The following is a 16308-nucleotide window of genomic DNA, read 5'->3' on the forward strand; positions in this document are numbered from 1 at the left end:
GTTGTGATTGAACATTAATTCATGCATTTCAGCATAACACAAATAGTATTGTTTTCAACACCCTTTGCTATGTCAGCTGAATTTAGCTCTTAGAAATATTCCTTTTGTAGCCAGACAGCCGAAATTGTGTGCTTAGAGTTTTGGGTTATCATTCATTTTGAAGATACGAGGGCTTCCAGGCATGTTTATAACCATTTGCCCTCTCATTGTGTGCCATCACAGCCCGTGTGATGAATTTGGGACACTTTTTCACTACATCATGAATATATGAATAAGTATAGACGTGTAAGTCACATGTGACTATATGTGCATTCCTCTGTGCATCGATACTGACGTGTCGATGGTGTGGATATTATTTTTTTCTGTCTGCAGCTGACGCTGGTCTGATGGAGCAAAGGCCGTCGGCACAGCTCGGTACGACAAGTCAACAATGCGACCAGCGTGCATACAGCACGGATCGGACTGGAAATTTGACACAGCACCAGAGAACTCGCACGGGAGAGAAACCCTTCAAGTGCACAGTGTGTGGGAAGGCATTTGCATGGCCATCAGTTCTTGAGATACACCAGAGAACTCACACGGGAGAGAAACCCTGCAAGTGCAGTGTGTGTAACAAGGCATTTTCACAGTCATCTGCTCTTAAAAAACACCAGAGAACACACACGGGAGAGAAACCCTTCAAGTGCAGTGTGTGTGGGAAGGCATTTCCAGATTCATCTAATCTTCAAAGACACCAGAGAACACACACGGGAGAGAAACCCTTCAAGTGCAGTGTTTGTGGGAAGGCATTTTCACGGTCATCTGCTCTTAAAAACACCAGAGAACACACACGGGAGAGAAACCCTTCAAGTGCAGTGTGTATGGGGAGGCATTTGCACAGTCATCTGTTGTTAAAAAACATCAGAGAACACACACTAGAGAGAAACCCTTTAAGTGCACTGTGTGTGGGAAGGCATTTGCCTGGCCATCAGTTCTTCAGACCCACCAGAGAACACATACGGGAGTGAAACCCTTCAGGTGCACCTTGTGCGGGAAGGCGTTTGTACATGTGTCACATCTTCAAAGACACCAGAGAACACACACGGGAGAGAAACCCTTCAGGTGCATTCTGTGCGGGATGGCGTTTGCACAGTCACCACATCTTAAAGTACACCAGAGAACACACACGGGAGAGAAACCCTTCAAGTGCAGTGTGTGTGGGAAGGCGTTTGCACATTCATCTGCTCTTGTAGTACACCAGAGAACACACACGGGAGAGAAACCCTTCAAGTGCACTGTGTGTAGGCAGATGTTTGCAAATTCATCAAATCTTCAAGTACACCAGAGAACACAGAAGCATCAGAAGATCCACAAGGAGTGGAGTCTAAAATCAGCTTGTGAAAGTCAAAGTGCCGCCATGAGCCCATCCCTCATGAAACACGAACCAGAAGAAAATCCCAGCTTGGACACTTTTAAAGTTATCGAGGTGAAATATGAAGAGGTGATGGTGAAATATGAAGAGGTGAAGGTGAAATGTGAAGATGTGATGGTGAAGAGTGAAGAAGTGAAGGTGAAATGTGAAGATGAAGATTCAACTCCAAAATGGGACCTTCACATCGATGGAGGCAACGTGAAGCAGGAGGAGAATTCTGACTGTGAGGCAGAGCGAGGCAACTCCCAACAGTTTGTGGAAGTGGAGGTGTGGGTGGACTTCCTAGACAATACAAAGTCAAGTGGAGACCCGGTAGATGTGTAAGCCAGAGACGATGTCGCTACAATAGATGCATCTTTGTCACAGGCCTTTAATGACAAGAATGTGAAGTTGAACACTCAATTCCTAGGTTCAACCTGCAGAGTAAGAGCGAGCGGCCAGTCTTTGTGGACCTGTGGGTTGGGGAGATCTTTAACCAGGAGCGAGAGCCAAGAAGCTCCCAAGCATTCACTAAATAATTGCATTTACACGGTGCTAGCTTAATAACCTTTGCAACTCCGAGTTTTGTATCGTATCTCGTCTGAAACACTCGAAGAGCATCCCCAAGTAGCAGCTGCCCCTGTGTGGCACAGGGTGGTGGCCCTGCACCGGCCTGCATTTATTATTTTTTTCCGCCCGAGGACGACCGCTTGTGTTACGATCGAAACGTCGTGATCTATTATTATTTTTTCTGCCTACGTGACTTTACTGAAAGAACCAAAGAGTATGTTAACAAGAGGCTGTCAGTAGGGGGCGATGATTGATGTTTCATCTCAGTTGTGTAATTTGTCGCTAATGTTTAGAATTCGCCAGCATGCAATGGCCTACTCGTTTTGAATGACACAATAGTATGTTTTACATCCACTGTTAAGCAGACGGTGCATATTTTTTCAAATAGCTTTTTAATCAGATGTTATCTGATGCAGTAGATTTCATTGCAGTAATTAAATTTTCTTAAAATTCCAGTCAATAATTTAGAATGAACATTTATTTTGGTTCTTTCGTTAAAGTCACGTAGAATGAGATTATAATAAAATCAAATGACACAATAAAATTCTCACGACGTTTCGGCCACAACACAAGTGGCTTTCAGGTGAAAGGAACAGACCTGTCGGGACGACAGAGCTTCAATGAACGCTGTTAAGATTCGTAGCGTCTTTTAAGCTGGTTTAGAGAGGTGAGGCACCTTGACAAAGGGGTTTACATATAAAACAGGAGAATTTAGCATTGAAATAGCTGAGTGATTAGTTTGTGACTGGTCATAGAAATAGACTGGTCATAGAAATTGCTTTATTTTGTTATTTTATTAATTTATTATTTTATTCTCATTCTACGTGACTTAAGATGAATCCTTGCAGTCACGATTGCTTTAAATCGAAATTTAGAATAAACACTTGTCTGATTTTGTGTGTACGTGCATCACTTTTTTTTATAAGGGTCAAACATTGAATAAGTGATGTTAGGACAAAGTGTGTGTGTGTTTTGGAAGCAACCTGTACAGATAACTCAGGTGAGACCCGATGTTCTTGTGATACAGGTCAAAGGGTATTTTTGTGTTTCAGGAAGCATCTGGAGCAACTCATTGGCTTTGACAGGAAGCACACTCGGATAATTCATCAGTTACAAGGCATACCACCTTAAAGTTACACGCAGAGGAGATACATTCTCTACAACACGAATTATAATTTTGTCTTACGTGTTGACGTAGATTTTGTCGAACTTGGACTAGAAATGCTCCTTGCTGATTCACGTCTGGATGTTCACAACCATGGCTTGAAGCAAGCCCCACTACTGTTGAGACATTGTCCACCAAAACCGGTCCACAGTTGGCTTGCACACACAGTGTACACACACACAGTGTACACACACACAGTGTACACACACACACAGTGTACACACAGTGTACACACATAGTGTACACACACAGTGTACACACACACACAGTGTACACACACACACAGTGTACACACACAGTGTCCACCAAAACTGGTCCACAGTTGGCTTGCACTGAATCAATGCTGCAGTAATTATGGACTCGCACGAAGGCCGTGGGATTTATATTTTGTGTTCAACATTCCTTTGTTTTGTGGAGAGACCGATTAAATTAAAGACGTCTTGTCTGCTGATCTTCTTCATATCTGTGTACATCGATATCCCACATTGCTTGCACGTACACACCACACGCAATTAAATCAATAAAAATAAGAACGACTTCCGGGCATTGCGAAGATCGAGGAATCTCTTTCAATGGAGCGAGTTCAGTGTGTTCGATTCAACATCTCTCTGTCTCTGTCCGTCTGTGTCATCTGTTTGCCTCTGTGTTTCTCTCTGCCTGTCTCTCTGTCGTCTCTGTGTTCCTCTTGTCTGTGTCTATCCGCCTGTCTTGTCTGTGTGTGTGTCTCTCTATCAGCGTCTATCCAACCGTATTCAACGACTGTCAGTAGCAACACGCGCCCGGTCAACTTGCATGGCCCGTGACTCAAACTTGCTCAAAGGAGTGTTTATCTGTAATTTATTTCGCACCATACCTAGACAACCGTGTTAATCCATGGGTCTCTGTGTGAGTCTCTGTGTGTGTGTCTGTGTGTGTATCTGTGTGTGTATCTGTGTGAGTCTCTGTGTGTGTATCTGGAACTTATTTCGCACCGTACGTAACCGAACCTGCCCAGGAGGAGCGGCTGGTATCTGTGGAGCTGTGGGCTGGGTAAATCTGTGAGCAGGAGAGAGAGACAAGCTCCCAAGCATTCACTACGTTATAAACAACATATTTGCACTCATAAGTCGCTTGCCTAATTGCCTCAGCAACTCGGTGTTTCGTATCGAACCTCATCTCAAACAATCGAAGGGCGCCCCTTAGTGGCAGCTGCCCCTGTGTGGCACAAGGTGGCCCTGCACCGGCCTGCACGTGGCATGAGTCTGTCGGTAGGGGGCGATCATTGACGCGTCATCTCCCTTGTGGAGTTTCTGGATAGTGTCTGGAATTACCACAACTTTGACCGTGACACCAACATGCAATGTGCGTTGTGAGTGACACAGTGGTTTGTTTGACATCCGCTGTTAAGCAGACTGCGCATGTTGTGGTGAATGTTACTGGGGTAGCCAGATATGCCTGTCGGATTTGAACCTGGAAACTCGGCAATAAATAGAGAATGTGCTACCATATTTCTGGTTCTTTCGGTAAAGTCACGTAGATAGAAAAATAAGAATAAATTAACATTTTAATAATAAAATAACAAATAAAAATTATAAATTGAAAAAAATTGATGAAAAGATGCCATGTGTCGATTGAGATGACTGGCCAATGCACCACCTGTGCCTCCCACTACACACACACAGTGTACACACACACAGTGTAAACACACACAGTGTACACACACACAGTGTACACACACAGTGTACACACACAGTGTACACACACACAGTGTACACACACAGTGTATACACACATTGTACACACACAGTGTACACACACATTGTACACACACACAGTGTACACACACATACAGTGTACACACACAGTGTACACACACTGTACACACACACAGTGTACACACACACAGTGTACACACACAGTGTACACACACAGTGTATACACACATTGTACACACACACAGTGTACACACACATTGTACACACACACAGTGTACACACACACAGTGTACACACACATACAGTGTACACACACAGTGTACACACACTGTACACACACAGTGTACACACACACAGTGTACACACATACAGTGTACACACACAGTGTACACACACAGTGTACACACAGTGTATACACACATTGTACACACACAGTGTACACACACATTGTACACACACAGTGTACACACACACAGTGTACACACACATACAGTGTACACAGACAGTGTACACACACTGTACACACACACAGTGTACACACACAGTGTACACACAAAGTGTACACACACAGTGTACACACAGTGTACACACACAGAGTACACACACAGTGTACACACACACAGTGTACACACACAGTGTGTACACACACATTGTGTACACACACAGTGTACACACACACACAGTGTACACACACACAGTGTACACACACACAGTGTATACACACATTGTACACACACAGAGTACACACACACAGTGTACACACACACAGTGTACACACACTGTACACACAGTGTACACACACACAGTGTAAACACACATTGCACACACACACACAGTGTACACACACACAGTGTACACACACAGTGTACACACACACAGTGTACACACACAGTGTACACACACACATTGTGTACACACACACAGTGTACACACACACACACAGCGTACACACACAGTGTACACACACACAGTATACACACACAGTGTACACACACACAGTATACACACATAGTGTATACACAATAATGTCCACGTTGTTGTAGCTGAGCCCACGCACCCAAGGGAGGGAGCAATGTAAAATTAATCTAAATCAACTTATACTCCAACCCCCGCTCTGTGACGTCACCTCTCAGCATTACTTCATCGGCGTGAAACGCCAGGGGGAGGTGTTCCTCGCTAGAGACGTCATGTCACCAAGGTCTTCACCCCTCTCTCGTCCACCGCGCTCTTGAGCGTGACGTCACCTCCGCTTGGGTCACTACCGATTGCGTTCCAGTGCCAATCCTTATTTGGGTAAAGCTACGCCCAGTGACGGCAACTCATTAACATAATGTGTTCGTTAAAGCCGTCGCGAGTTTATTGCGACGGGTTCATTGCCCACGACATATGGGAGGTACATTAACATAATTTATTCATTCTCTAATTTATTTAGTTACGGAGCCGCTCATTGTGGGAGGAGCGTGTCTCGTACCCCAGATGTGACGTCACGTCACCTGCTGCCACGTGACGTCACGAGGTAACAGGAAGCTATCGCTTCCAGAACTGAAATCCGAGGTAAGAAATTCTCATTGCGATTGTGGTTGTTGTGGTGGTTGTGGTGGTGGTTGTGGTTGTTGTTTACCAAGGTAGAGCCTCGCTCTCTCGTAGGGATGTCAGTTGAGTAGCAGCGAGCATGGGAATCGATGTCCAGGTTGGAACTTTACAACGCGGGGCCTAGCCACGCGGGGCCTTGCCTCCTGCCCTCGCCTGATTGCATTCACTTTAATTATCTCGCTTAAGTTTAATTTGTCTTCACCCGGCTCACCACTTTGTAACTTTGTTTTATTGTCAATATTCACGCAGTTTTTATTTTCGTTCTTTTGTTACCAGGCCAAGCCCGCTTGAGCTGCTATACCGCTCTTGTTATCAGAAGCAACCTGCCCACAACAACACAAGGTGGGGCTTTGTCAACGTGTGTGAATGTTTTGACTTAAAACTTTGGTGACTGCAGGAATTAATATTCTTGGTTCTTTCGGTAAAGTCACGTAGATAGAAAATAAAATAACAATAACATAATAAACATAAAATATATTAAATAAAGCAACAACAAAACCCACGTTTTGATCGCAACACAAGTGGTCTTTATTTAATGTAATTGTATTATCTGTTATTGTTATTTTCTATCTACGTAACTTTACCGAAAGAAACAAGAATACGTGTATCAATGTCTATCGGTCAAAGACGCTAAACGGAGTGACGCGCAAACTCCAAATATACAGCAGGCGTCAGGGTCGGGATCGAACCCACGACTTCCTGTATACCAGGTGAGGTAGTTAACATCTCACCACGGAGAGAGACACACAAACTCCAGTTAGCCTCGGCTGTGTTCGTTGATCCTCAATTAATTACTTGGTGGAGTGAGGAAGCATTCATGCCAAGCAGATGAAGGTGGCCAGGCATGATTCTAGACACGCCACCGCCTGTTTACCCAGTGACAGTGTACAGTTTGTGTTTGCAGTAACGTCTATTAACTCTGTTGAACACGGAGGTTATATCAAAGCAATAGTTTATTTTTGTTTTCCTCTGGAACTCTTTATAAGAATGGAAACTGGAGGTGAACACAGCACACACATTCAGCTGAAGTCGGAACTGTTCATCCCAGCATTTAAGGACATCTGAGCTACATTTTTGTAACTTTGTTTTATTGTAGATATTCACGCCGTTTTTATTTTCTTTTGTTAGCAGGCCAAGCCCGCTTGAGCTGCTATACCGCTCTTGTTATCAGAAGCGACCTGCCCACAACAACACAAGGTGAGGCTTTGTCAACGTGTGTGAATGTTTTGACTTAAAACTTTGGTGACTGCAGGAATTAATATTCTTGGTTCTTTCGGTAAAGTCACGTAGATAGAAAATAAAATGAAAATAAATAAAAATAAATTGTAAATAAAGCAAAAAACTCACGTTTTGATCGCAACACAAGTGGTCTTTATTTAATGTAATTGTATTATCAATTATTGTTATTTTCTATCTACGTAACTTTACCGAAATCAACAAGAATACGTGTGTCAATGTCTATCGGTCAAAGACGCTAAACGGAGTGACGTGCAAACTCCAAATATACAGCAGGCGTCAGGGTCGGGATCGAACCCACGACTTCCTGTACCAGGTGAGGTAGTTAACATCTCACCAAGGAGAGAGACACGCAAACTCCAGTTAGCCTCGGCTATGTTCGTTGATCCTCAATTAATTACTTGGTGGAGTGAGGAAGCATTCATGCCAAGCAGATGAAGGTGACCAGGCGTGATTCTAGACACGCCACCGCCTGTTTACTCAGTGACAGTGTCAAGTTTGTGTTTGCAGTAACGTCTATTAACTCTGTTGAACACGGAGGTTATAGCATAACAATAGTTTACTTTTGTTTTCCTCTGGAACTCTTCATAAGAATGGAAACAGGAGGTGAACACAGCACACACATTCAGCTGAAGTCGGAACTGTTCATCCCAGCATTCAAGGACATCTGAGCCTGGATTCACACCTCTAAGTTGCGATTGAACATTAATTTATGCATGTATGCCTAACACAAATAGTATTGTTTTCAACACCCTTTGCTATGTCAGCTGAATTTAGCTCTCATAAATATTCCTTTTGTAGCCAGACAGCTGAAATTGTGTACTCAGAGTTTTGGGTGAACATTCATTTTGAAGATACGAGGGCTTCCAGGCATGTTTATAATAATTTGCCCTCTCATTGTGTGCCATCACAGCCCGTGTGATGAATTTGGGAAACGTTTTTACTACATCATGAATATATTAATAAGTATAGACGTATAAGTCACATGTGACTATATATGCATTCCTCTGTGCATCGATACTGACGTGTCGATGGTGTGGATATTATTTTTTTCAGTGTGCAGCTGACGCTGGTCTGATGGAGAAAAGGCAGTCGGCACAGCTCGGTACGACAAGTCAACAATGCGACCAGCGTGCATACAGCACGGATCGGACTGGAAATTTGACACGGCACCAGAGAACTCGCACAGGAGAGAAACCCTTCAAGTGCAGTGTGTGTGGGAAGGCTTTTGCATGGCCGTCTGCTCTTAAAATACACCAGAGAACACACACGGGAGAGAAACCTTTCAAGTGCAGTGTGTGTGTGAAGGCATTTTCACAGTCATCTGCTCTTGTAGAACACCAGAGAACTCACACGGGAGAGAAACCCTTCAAGTGCAGTGTGTGTGTGAAGGCATTTTCACAGTCATCTGCTCTTGAAACACACCAGAGAACAACACACACAGGAGAGAAACCCTTCAAGTGCAGTGTGTGTGTGAAGGCGTTTGCAAATTCATCTGCTCTGAAAATACACCAGAGAACACACACGGGAGAGAAACCCTTCAAGTGCAGTGTGTGTGGAAAGGTGTTTGCAAATTCATCTGCTCTGAAAATACACCAGAGAACACACATGGGAGAGAAACCCTTCAAGTGCAGTGTGTGTGTGAAGGCATTTTCATGCTCATCTGCTCTTGTAATACACCAGAGAACTCACACGGGAGAGAAACCCTTCAAGTGCAGTGTGTGTGGGAAGGCATTTGCACGGTCATTTGCTCTTGTAGAACACCAGAGAACACACACGGGAGAGAAACCCTTCATGTGCATTGTGTGTGGGAAGGCATTTGCACGGTCATCTGCTCTTGTAGAACACCAGAGAACACACACGGGAGAGAAACCCTTCAAGTGCAGTGTGTGTGGGAAGGCTATTGCGCAGTCATCTGCTCTTGTAGTGCACCAGAGAACACACACGGGAGAGAAACCCTTCAAGTGTACTCTGTGTGGGAAGGCGTTTACACTTTCATCTGCTCTTGTAATACACCAGAGAACACACACGGGAGAGAAACCCTTCAGGTGCACGATGTGTGGGATGGCGTTTACACAGTCATGTAATCTCGTATTACACCAGAGAACACACACGGGAGAGAAACCCTTCAAGTGTACTCTGTGTGGGAAGGCGTTTACACTTTCATCTACTCTTGTAACACACCAGAGAACACACACGGGAGAGAAACCCTTCAGGTGCACTCCGTGCGGGAAGGCGTTTGCACAGAAACCACATCTTATAGATCACCGGAAAACACAAGCATCAGAAGATCCACAAGGAGTGGAGTCTGAAATCAGCTTGTGAAAGTCAAAGTGCCACAATAAGCCCATCCCTCTTGAAACAAGAACCGGAAGAAAATCGCAGCTTGGACACTTTTAAAGGTATCGAGGTGAAATATGAAGAGGTGATGGTGAAGAGGGAAGAAGTGATGGTGAAGAGGGAAGAAGTGATGGTGAAGAGGGAAGAGGTGATGGTGAAGAGTGAAGAAGTGAAGGTGAAATGTGAAGATGAAGATGAAACTCCAAAATGGGACCTTCACATCGATGGAGGCAACGTGAAGCAGGAGGAGAATTCTGACTGTGAGGCAGAGCGAGGCAACTCCCAGCAGTTTGTGGAAGTGGAGGTGTGGGTGGACTTCCTAGACAATACAAAGTCAAGTGGAGACCCGGTAGATGTGTAAGCCAGAGACAATGTCACTACAATAGATGCACCTTTGTCACAGGCCTTTAATGACAAGAATGTGAAGTTGAACACTCAGCTCCTTGGTTCATCCTGCAGAGTAAGAGCGGCCAGTCTTTGTGGACCTGTGGGTTGGGTCAATCTCTCACCAGGAGCGAGAGACAATAAGCTCCCAAGCATTCACTATGTTATAATATTTGCATTTACACGGTGCTTGCTTAACCGCCTCAGCAACACGGAGATTTGTGTCGTACCTCGTCTGAAACACTCGAAGAGCATCTCCAAGTAGCAGCTGCCCCTGTGTGGCACAAGGTGGTGGCCCTGCACCAGCCTGCATGTGGACAAGTGCCTGTCAGTAGGGGGTGATGATTGATGCGTCATCTCAGTTGTGTAGTTTGTAGGTAATCTTGATTCGAAGCTTTCGTGACTGCAGGAATCCACACTCTTGAGTTCTTTCGGTAAAGTCACCACATGGGTAGAAACATAACAGACCACGGCGTTTAGATCACAACACAAGCAATCGTCATCAGGTGGGACAACCACAGCAAGAGAAACTGCTGAAGTAGTAGGCGCCTACTCCAGTAGTTTCTTCTTGTTGCTTGCTTGTCCCACCTGATGACGATTGCTTGTGTTGCCATCGAAGCGCCGTGATCTATTATTTGTAGCGTAATGTTTATAACTTGCTACATTTTGACCCAGACGCCAGCATGCAACGGCCTACTCGTTTTGAATGACGCAACAATAGTACGTTGTACATACACTGTTAAGCAGACGGTGCATATTTGTAAAATAACTTCTTGTTAATACGATGTAACGTGATGCAGTCAATTTCGCTGCAGTAATTCGATGTTAATATGCCCGTCAATGATTTAGAATGAATACTTGTCTGATTGTGCGCGTGCATGTATCATGTTGTCTGAGGGTCAAACATTGAATAAGTGATGTTAGGACAAAGTGTGTGTGTGTTTTGGAAGTAACCTGTACAGAGAAGTCAGGTGAAACCCGTTGTTCTTGTGATAGAGGTCAAAGGGTGCTTTTGTGTTTCACGAAGCGTCTGCCTCTGGAGCAACTCATCGTCTTTGAAATAGGGAGCACGCTCGGATCATTCATCAGTTACAAGGCATACCACTTGAAAGTTACACGTATAGGAGGAGGTACATTCTCTACAACACGAATTGTAGTTTTGTCTTACGTGTTGACGTAGATTTTGTCTAACTGGGACTAGAAATGCACCTTGCTGATTCACGTCTGGATGTTCGTACCTATCGGTTGAAGCAAACCCCACTGCTGTTGTTGAGACACTGTGCACCAATGAGGGTCCAACACATTGACGGCCTTCAGGCCAGGAAAGTCACAACATTTGCACATGAAGGACGCATTCACGCAAGTACCCCATGCTCCGTTTTGAAGTTTTAAAATGAAACATCTTTGAATTGTGTTGTGTTTTGAATTAGATGATTTTATTTCCTCATTAAAAGCTTGTTTCAATTTACATCTGGAAGACTTCATTGAAAAGGAGATTTCGCGTGAATTTTCTCTCGTCGTTAAGTAGATGGCCTTGCCGGGGGTTCGGTTCAATGCGGACACAAACAGTGTACACACACACAGTGTACACACACACACAGTGTACACACACACAGTGTACACACAGTGTACACACACAGTGTACACACACACAGTGTACACACACAGTGTATACACAGTGTACACACACACAGTGTACACACACACAGTGTACACACACAGTGACACAGCGACACACACAGTGACACAGTGACACACAGCGTACACACACACAGCGATACACACAGTGACACACGTGGTGTCAATAAAGTTACAGCCACCACGCGGTGTCACTAAAGTTACAGCGGCCCAGGGAGGCGGACCGCGAAGCCTCGGCGAAAACCTCGTGCCAGTAAAACCCCTCACACCCCCTAGGCAGGGATCCCCTTGACCCCTCACACCCCTAGGCAGGGATCTCCTTGACCCCTCACACCCCCTAGGCAGGGATCCCCTTGACCCCTCACACCCCCTAGGCAGGGATCCCCTTGACCCCTCACACCCCTAGGCAGGGATCCCCTTGACCCCTCACACCCCTAGGCAGGGATCTCCTTGACCCCTCACACCCCTAGGCAGGGATCCCCTTGACTCCTCACACCCCTAGGCAGGGATCCCCTTGACCCCTCACACCCCCTAGGTAGGGATCCCCTTGACCCCTCACACCCCCTAGGCAGGGATCCCCTTGACCCTTCACACCCCCTAGGTAGGGATCCCCTTGACCCCTCACACCCCCTAGGCAGGGATCCCCTTGACACCTCACACCCCCTAGGTAGGGATCCCCTTGACCCCTCACACCCCCTAGGCAGGGATCCCCTTATGGGTAGTGTTGAGTCTATGGTGCAGTGTTGAGTCTATGGTGCAGTGTTGAGTCTATGGTGCAGTGTTGAGTCTATGGTGCAGTGTTGAGTCTATGGTGCAGTGTTGAGTCTATGGGTAGTGTTGAGTCTATGGGTAGCAGTGCTGAGTCTATGGTGCAGTGTTGAGTCTATGGTGCAGTGTTGAGTCTATGTTGCAGTGTTGAGTCTATGGGTAGTGTTGAGTCTATGGTACAGTGCTGAGTCTATGGTGCAGTGCTGAGTCTATGGTGCAGTGCTGAGTCTATGGTGCAGTGTTGAGTCTATGGTGCAGTGCTGAGTCTATGGTGCAGTGTTGAGTCTATGGTGCAGTGCTGAGTCTATGGTGCAGTGTCGAGTCTATGGTGCAGTGCTGAGTCTATGGTGCAGTGTTGAGTCTATGGTGCAGTGCTGAGTCTATGGTGCAGTGCTGAGTCTATGGTGCAGTGTTGAGTCTATGGTGCAGTGCTGAGTCTATGGTGCAGTGCTGAGTCTATGGTGCAGTGTTGAGTCTATGGTGCAGTGTTGAGTATATGGGCAGTGTTGAGTCTATGGGCAGTGTTGAGTCTATGGGCAGTGTTGAGTCTACGGGCAGTGTTGAGTCTATGGTGCGGTGTTGAGTCTATGGTGCAGTGCTGAGTCTATGGTACAGTGTTGAGTCTATGGTGGTGCAGTGTTGAGTCTATGGGCAGTGTTGAGTCAGTGGGCAAACGTACAAAATCAGCGGGGGATCAAATACTTTTTTCCCTCACTGTAGTAGAGACGATGGGACGAAGGGGTGTATCTACTTCATGTATTTTTGGTAAGTCGTATAATCTTGGTGGCCTGGCAGCAGAAGGTTTCAACGAGAACTGTTTGGTTTGATCAATTAATGTGGTTGAATCAGAAATGATTTTGGTTTGTATGACGAGGCTGTTGGTGGGATCTCTTTATTTTTGTATAGCTACCATCATTGAGTAATTTTTTAATTTTGTTGTTATATTCTATTTTATCCATGATGACAGTGGCATTGACCTTGTCGGCTGAGAGGATGACAATGTCATCCCTCTTTTTTTAATTCATATAATAATCAGATTTCATTATTTTTATTAATTTATTCTTATTTAAATATAATCAAATTTGATTAGTTAAATTTTAAACGAAATTTTATTTACTTATTATTTAAAATAATCAAATGTGATTATTTGTAAGTTTTATTTATTATTATTTTAAAATATAAAAATGTGGTTATAAAGAAAGGCTAAATTATTAATTAAATATTTCTGACTTTATTTATTATGTAAAAGTGATCGAAATAGGTCAATTATTTTATTATTTATTCATTATTATTTAAAAATAATCCAATTTGATTATTTTAACTTATAATGTATATTTCTTTATTATTTAAAATAATCAAATTTTATTATTTTAATTTATATTTTTTATTTATTTAATCTTATTTTGAAAATAATAAAATTTGGTTTTTATTTATTCTTATTTAAAAGTAATAAAATTTGATTATTCTATTTTTTTATTTTTTTATAATGATTTTACAATAATCAAATTTGATTATTTTTATTTATCATTTATGATTTAGCATTTATTATTTATTTAATATTATAAAAATATAATCAAATTTAATTGTAGTCCGAGTCCGACCTAGGGGGAGGCCCACGACTGCTTCAGATCTCCGTCGCCGGCCCCAGTCGGCCGAGAGAGGCGTCACGTGACGAGTGGCTGTGGGGTCACACCAAGCCGCGCGAACATCGCCAGAGGACACATCGATCCGAGAATCGATGTCACGCGTTGGAATCGCCCCGCCGCCGCCGCCCGCTGCTGCCGCTGACGCTCGGCGATCCGCGCAGGCGTCGATTTTTGCGACAGGATCGCGAATCGATTCCCTCCGGCGCTCCACGCCATCACGACGATGTTGACCACCGCCGCCTCCGCCGCCCGGCACGCGGCCAAGCGCCTGGGAGTCAATGGCGAAGGCAACGACCGCGTCCAGGCGGGCGCGACTTGACGAGGTGTTTTTATAACGAGAAGATGTTTATTTTACACCTCGCCCAGAGCCTCGTTGTGAGGCCTGGGCCAGAGGCTTCACTCAGGCGACGTACCACCACCACCACCAGCCGTGTTTATATTATTTAACGTGATTGTTTAGCTTTGTAACTCGCAGATTCCAGTGCCGTTGCGAAGAGCTTCTCGTTGTTGGTGTTGGGGATGGACCACGCGGACCACAGCATCGCTAGGCTCTGCTTACGTTCAGTAAAACGCGTTTTGGTAAACGTGGATTTCGTGTTCGTTAACACTTTGGGCTATTTCCAGTGTAATTTTTTTAGACGGCGTTTTCTCTTCTAAGGGTGTGTATTCTCTTTGCACTGAACTAAAATAATAAAAATATGAAACAATAAAAACATTACTCATTGTTTTTTTTCGGTAAAGTCACGTATGTAGAAATACAATAAAATTATATTAAAACAAAAAACAATCACGACGTTTCGATCACAACGCAAGTGATCTTCATCAGGTGTCAAGAACAAATCACGGAGGTAAATACAGCAAAAGATGAGAGACGAGAATTCAACAAACCTGAAACAACATTACGTGAAGCACATCCAGTCAGGCCAACGACACAGTTAGACACTTCCTGGCGGACCACGAATAAAAACATTGCCTACCAGGAGAGATGGTGAGCGTCAGTATACAAGCACAGAGACAATTTCAACCGAGAAGATGGATTCTTGCTTAGCAATCATTGGAAGGATTTGATAAACCATTTCGGGTCTTAATTGTTCACGCCTACGGTGGCTTTCAGACCGCATCCATTATTTTCGTCTCCCCCCTCCTCTTTTCAGAACATAGATGGACTCGTCCATCTGAACAAACTCTCAAATCGCTCTCCGTGGCGCTGACGTTAAAAAAACGCCACTTTTATTCAAATTTTCTTGCTGTGGTTTTCACATCTGACGATGATTGCTTCTTGTGTTGCAGTCAAAACGTCGTGAGAATTGTATTGTTTTATATTTTTATTATTTTATTGTTTCCCTTCTACGTGGTGACTTTACCGGAAGAACCAAGAATATTAATCCCTGCAGTCACGAAAGCTTTAAATCAAAATTTAAAATACTAATTAAGTTAAAATACCGATATGTTAAATGTCCCACGCGATGGCGTCGTGGGGTAGCTCTTCGACCCTCCCCAATGTGATTAAAAACTTTGCGGAATAATAAAACTTTACAGCGCTACAAAAGCGCGCCTGGCGGTGGGGGATGCGAGTTCCAGAGTTTGTAACTCGAGGGCCGTTTAGATTTAAAGTTAAACTCGCGAACGTTCTTAGCGATTACTGAAATGATGGCACTGAGCTATGGCCATTTTTTGCCAAACGGATGCAGATTTAAAAACCCCTTTAATGCCAGTGTCTGCATCTGCTCCGATATCACTTGCCGGCGATGTTAGCCGTGGCTTTATTTTGGTGATTTTGAAATAGTTTTATGGTTTGGCCATGTTTGTTTTGTTGTAGTACGGAGTTAGACTGATGGCCTTAATCTAAGTTGTCTTGTGGTTGTTGTTGTTGTTTGACTTGCA

General features: G+C 44.2%; 1 protein-coding gene across 1 annotated transcript; it reads left to right on the forward strand.

The window, feature by feature from the left end:
• Nucleotides 1-6296: 6296 nt before the first annotated feature.
• Nucleotides 6297-10870, forward strand: LOC142913376 (uncharacterized). Its single transcript, XM_076060917.1, has 4 exons — nucleotides 6297-6373; nucleotides 6689-6754; nucleotides 7541-7609; nucleotides 8705-10870. The coding sequence occupies exon 4, from the start codon at nucleotides 8726-8728 to the stop codon at nucleotides 9971-9973; it is 1248 nt and encodes a 415-aa protein (XP_075917032.1). The 5' UTR covers nucleotides 6297-6373; nucleotides 6689-6754; nucleotides 7541-7609; nucleotides 8705-8725; the 3' UTR covers nucleotides 9974-10870.
• Nucleotides 10871-16308: the final 5438 nt, after the last annotated feature.

Source organism: Petromyzon marinus, unplaced genomic scaffold (assembly GCF_048934315.1).
Source record: "Petromyzon marinus isolate PM22_M1 ecotype Great Lakes invasive population unplaced genomic scaffold, UKy_Petmar_22M1.pri1.0 PM_G_Scaffold_25, whole genome shotgun sequence".
In the NCBI taxonomy this organism is placed as follows: Eukaryota; Metazoa; Chordata; class Hyperoartia; order Petromyzontiformes; family Petromyzontidae; genus Petromyzon; species Petromyzon marinus.

Bases quoted from the DNA above. Each gene is read 5' to 3' on its own strand.
- LOC142913376 (XM_076060917.1), top strand. From the start codon at position 8,726: ATGGAGAAAAGGCAGTCGGCACAGCTCGGTACGACAAGTCAACAATGC.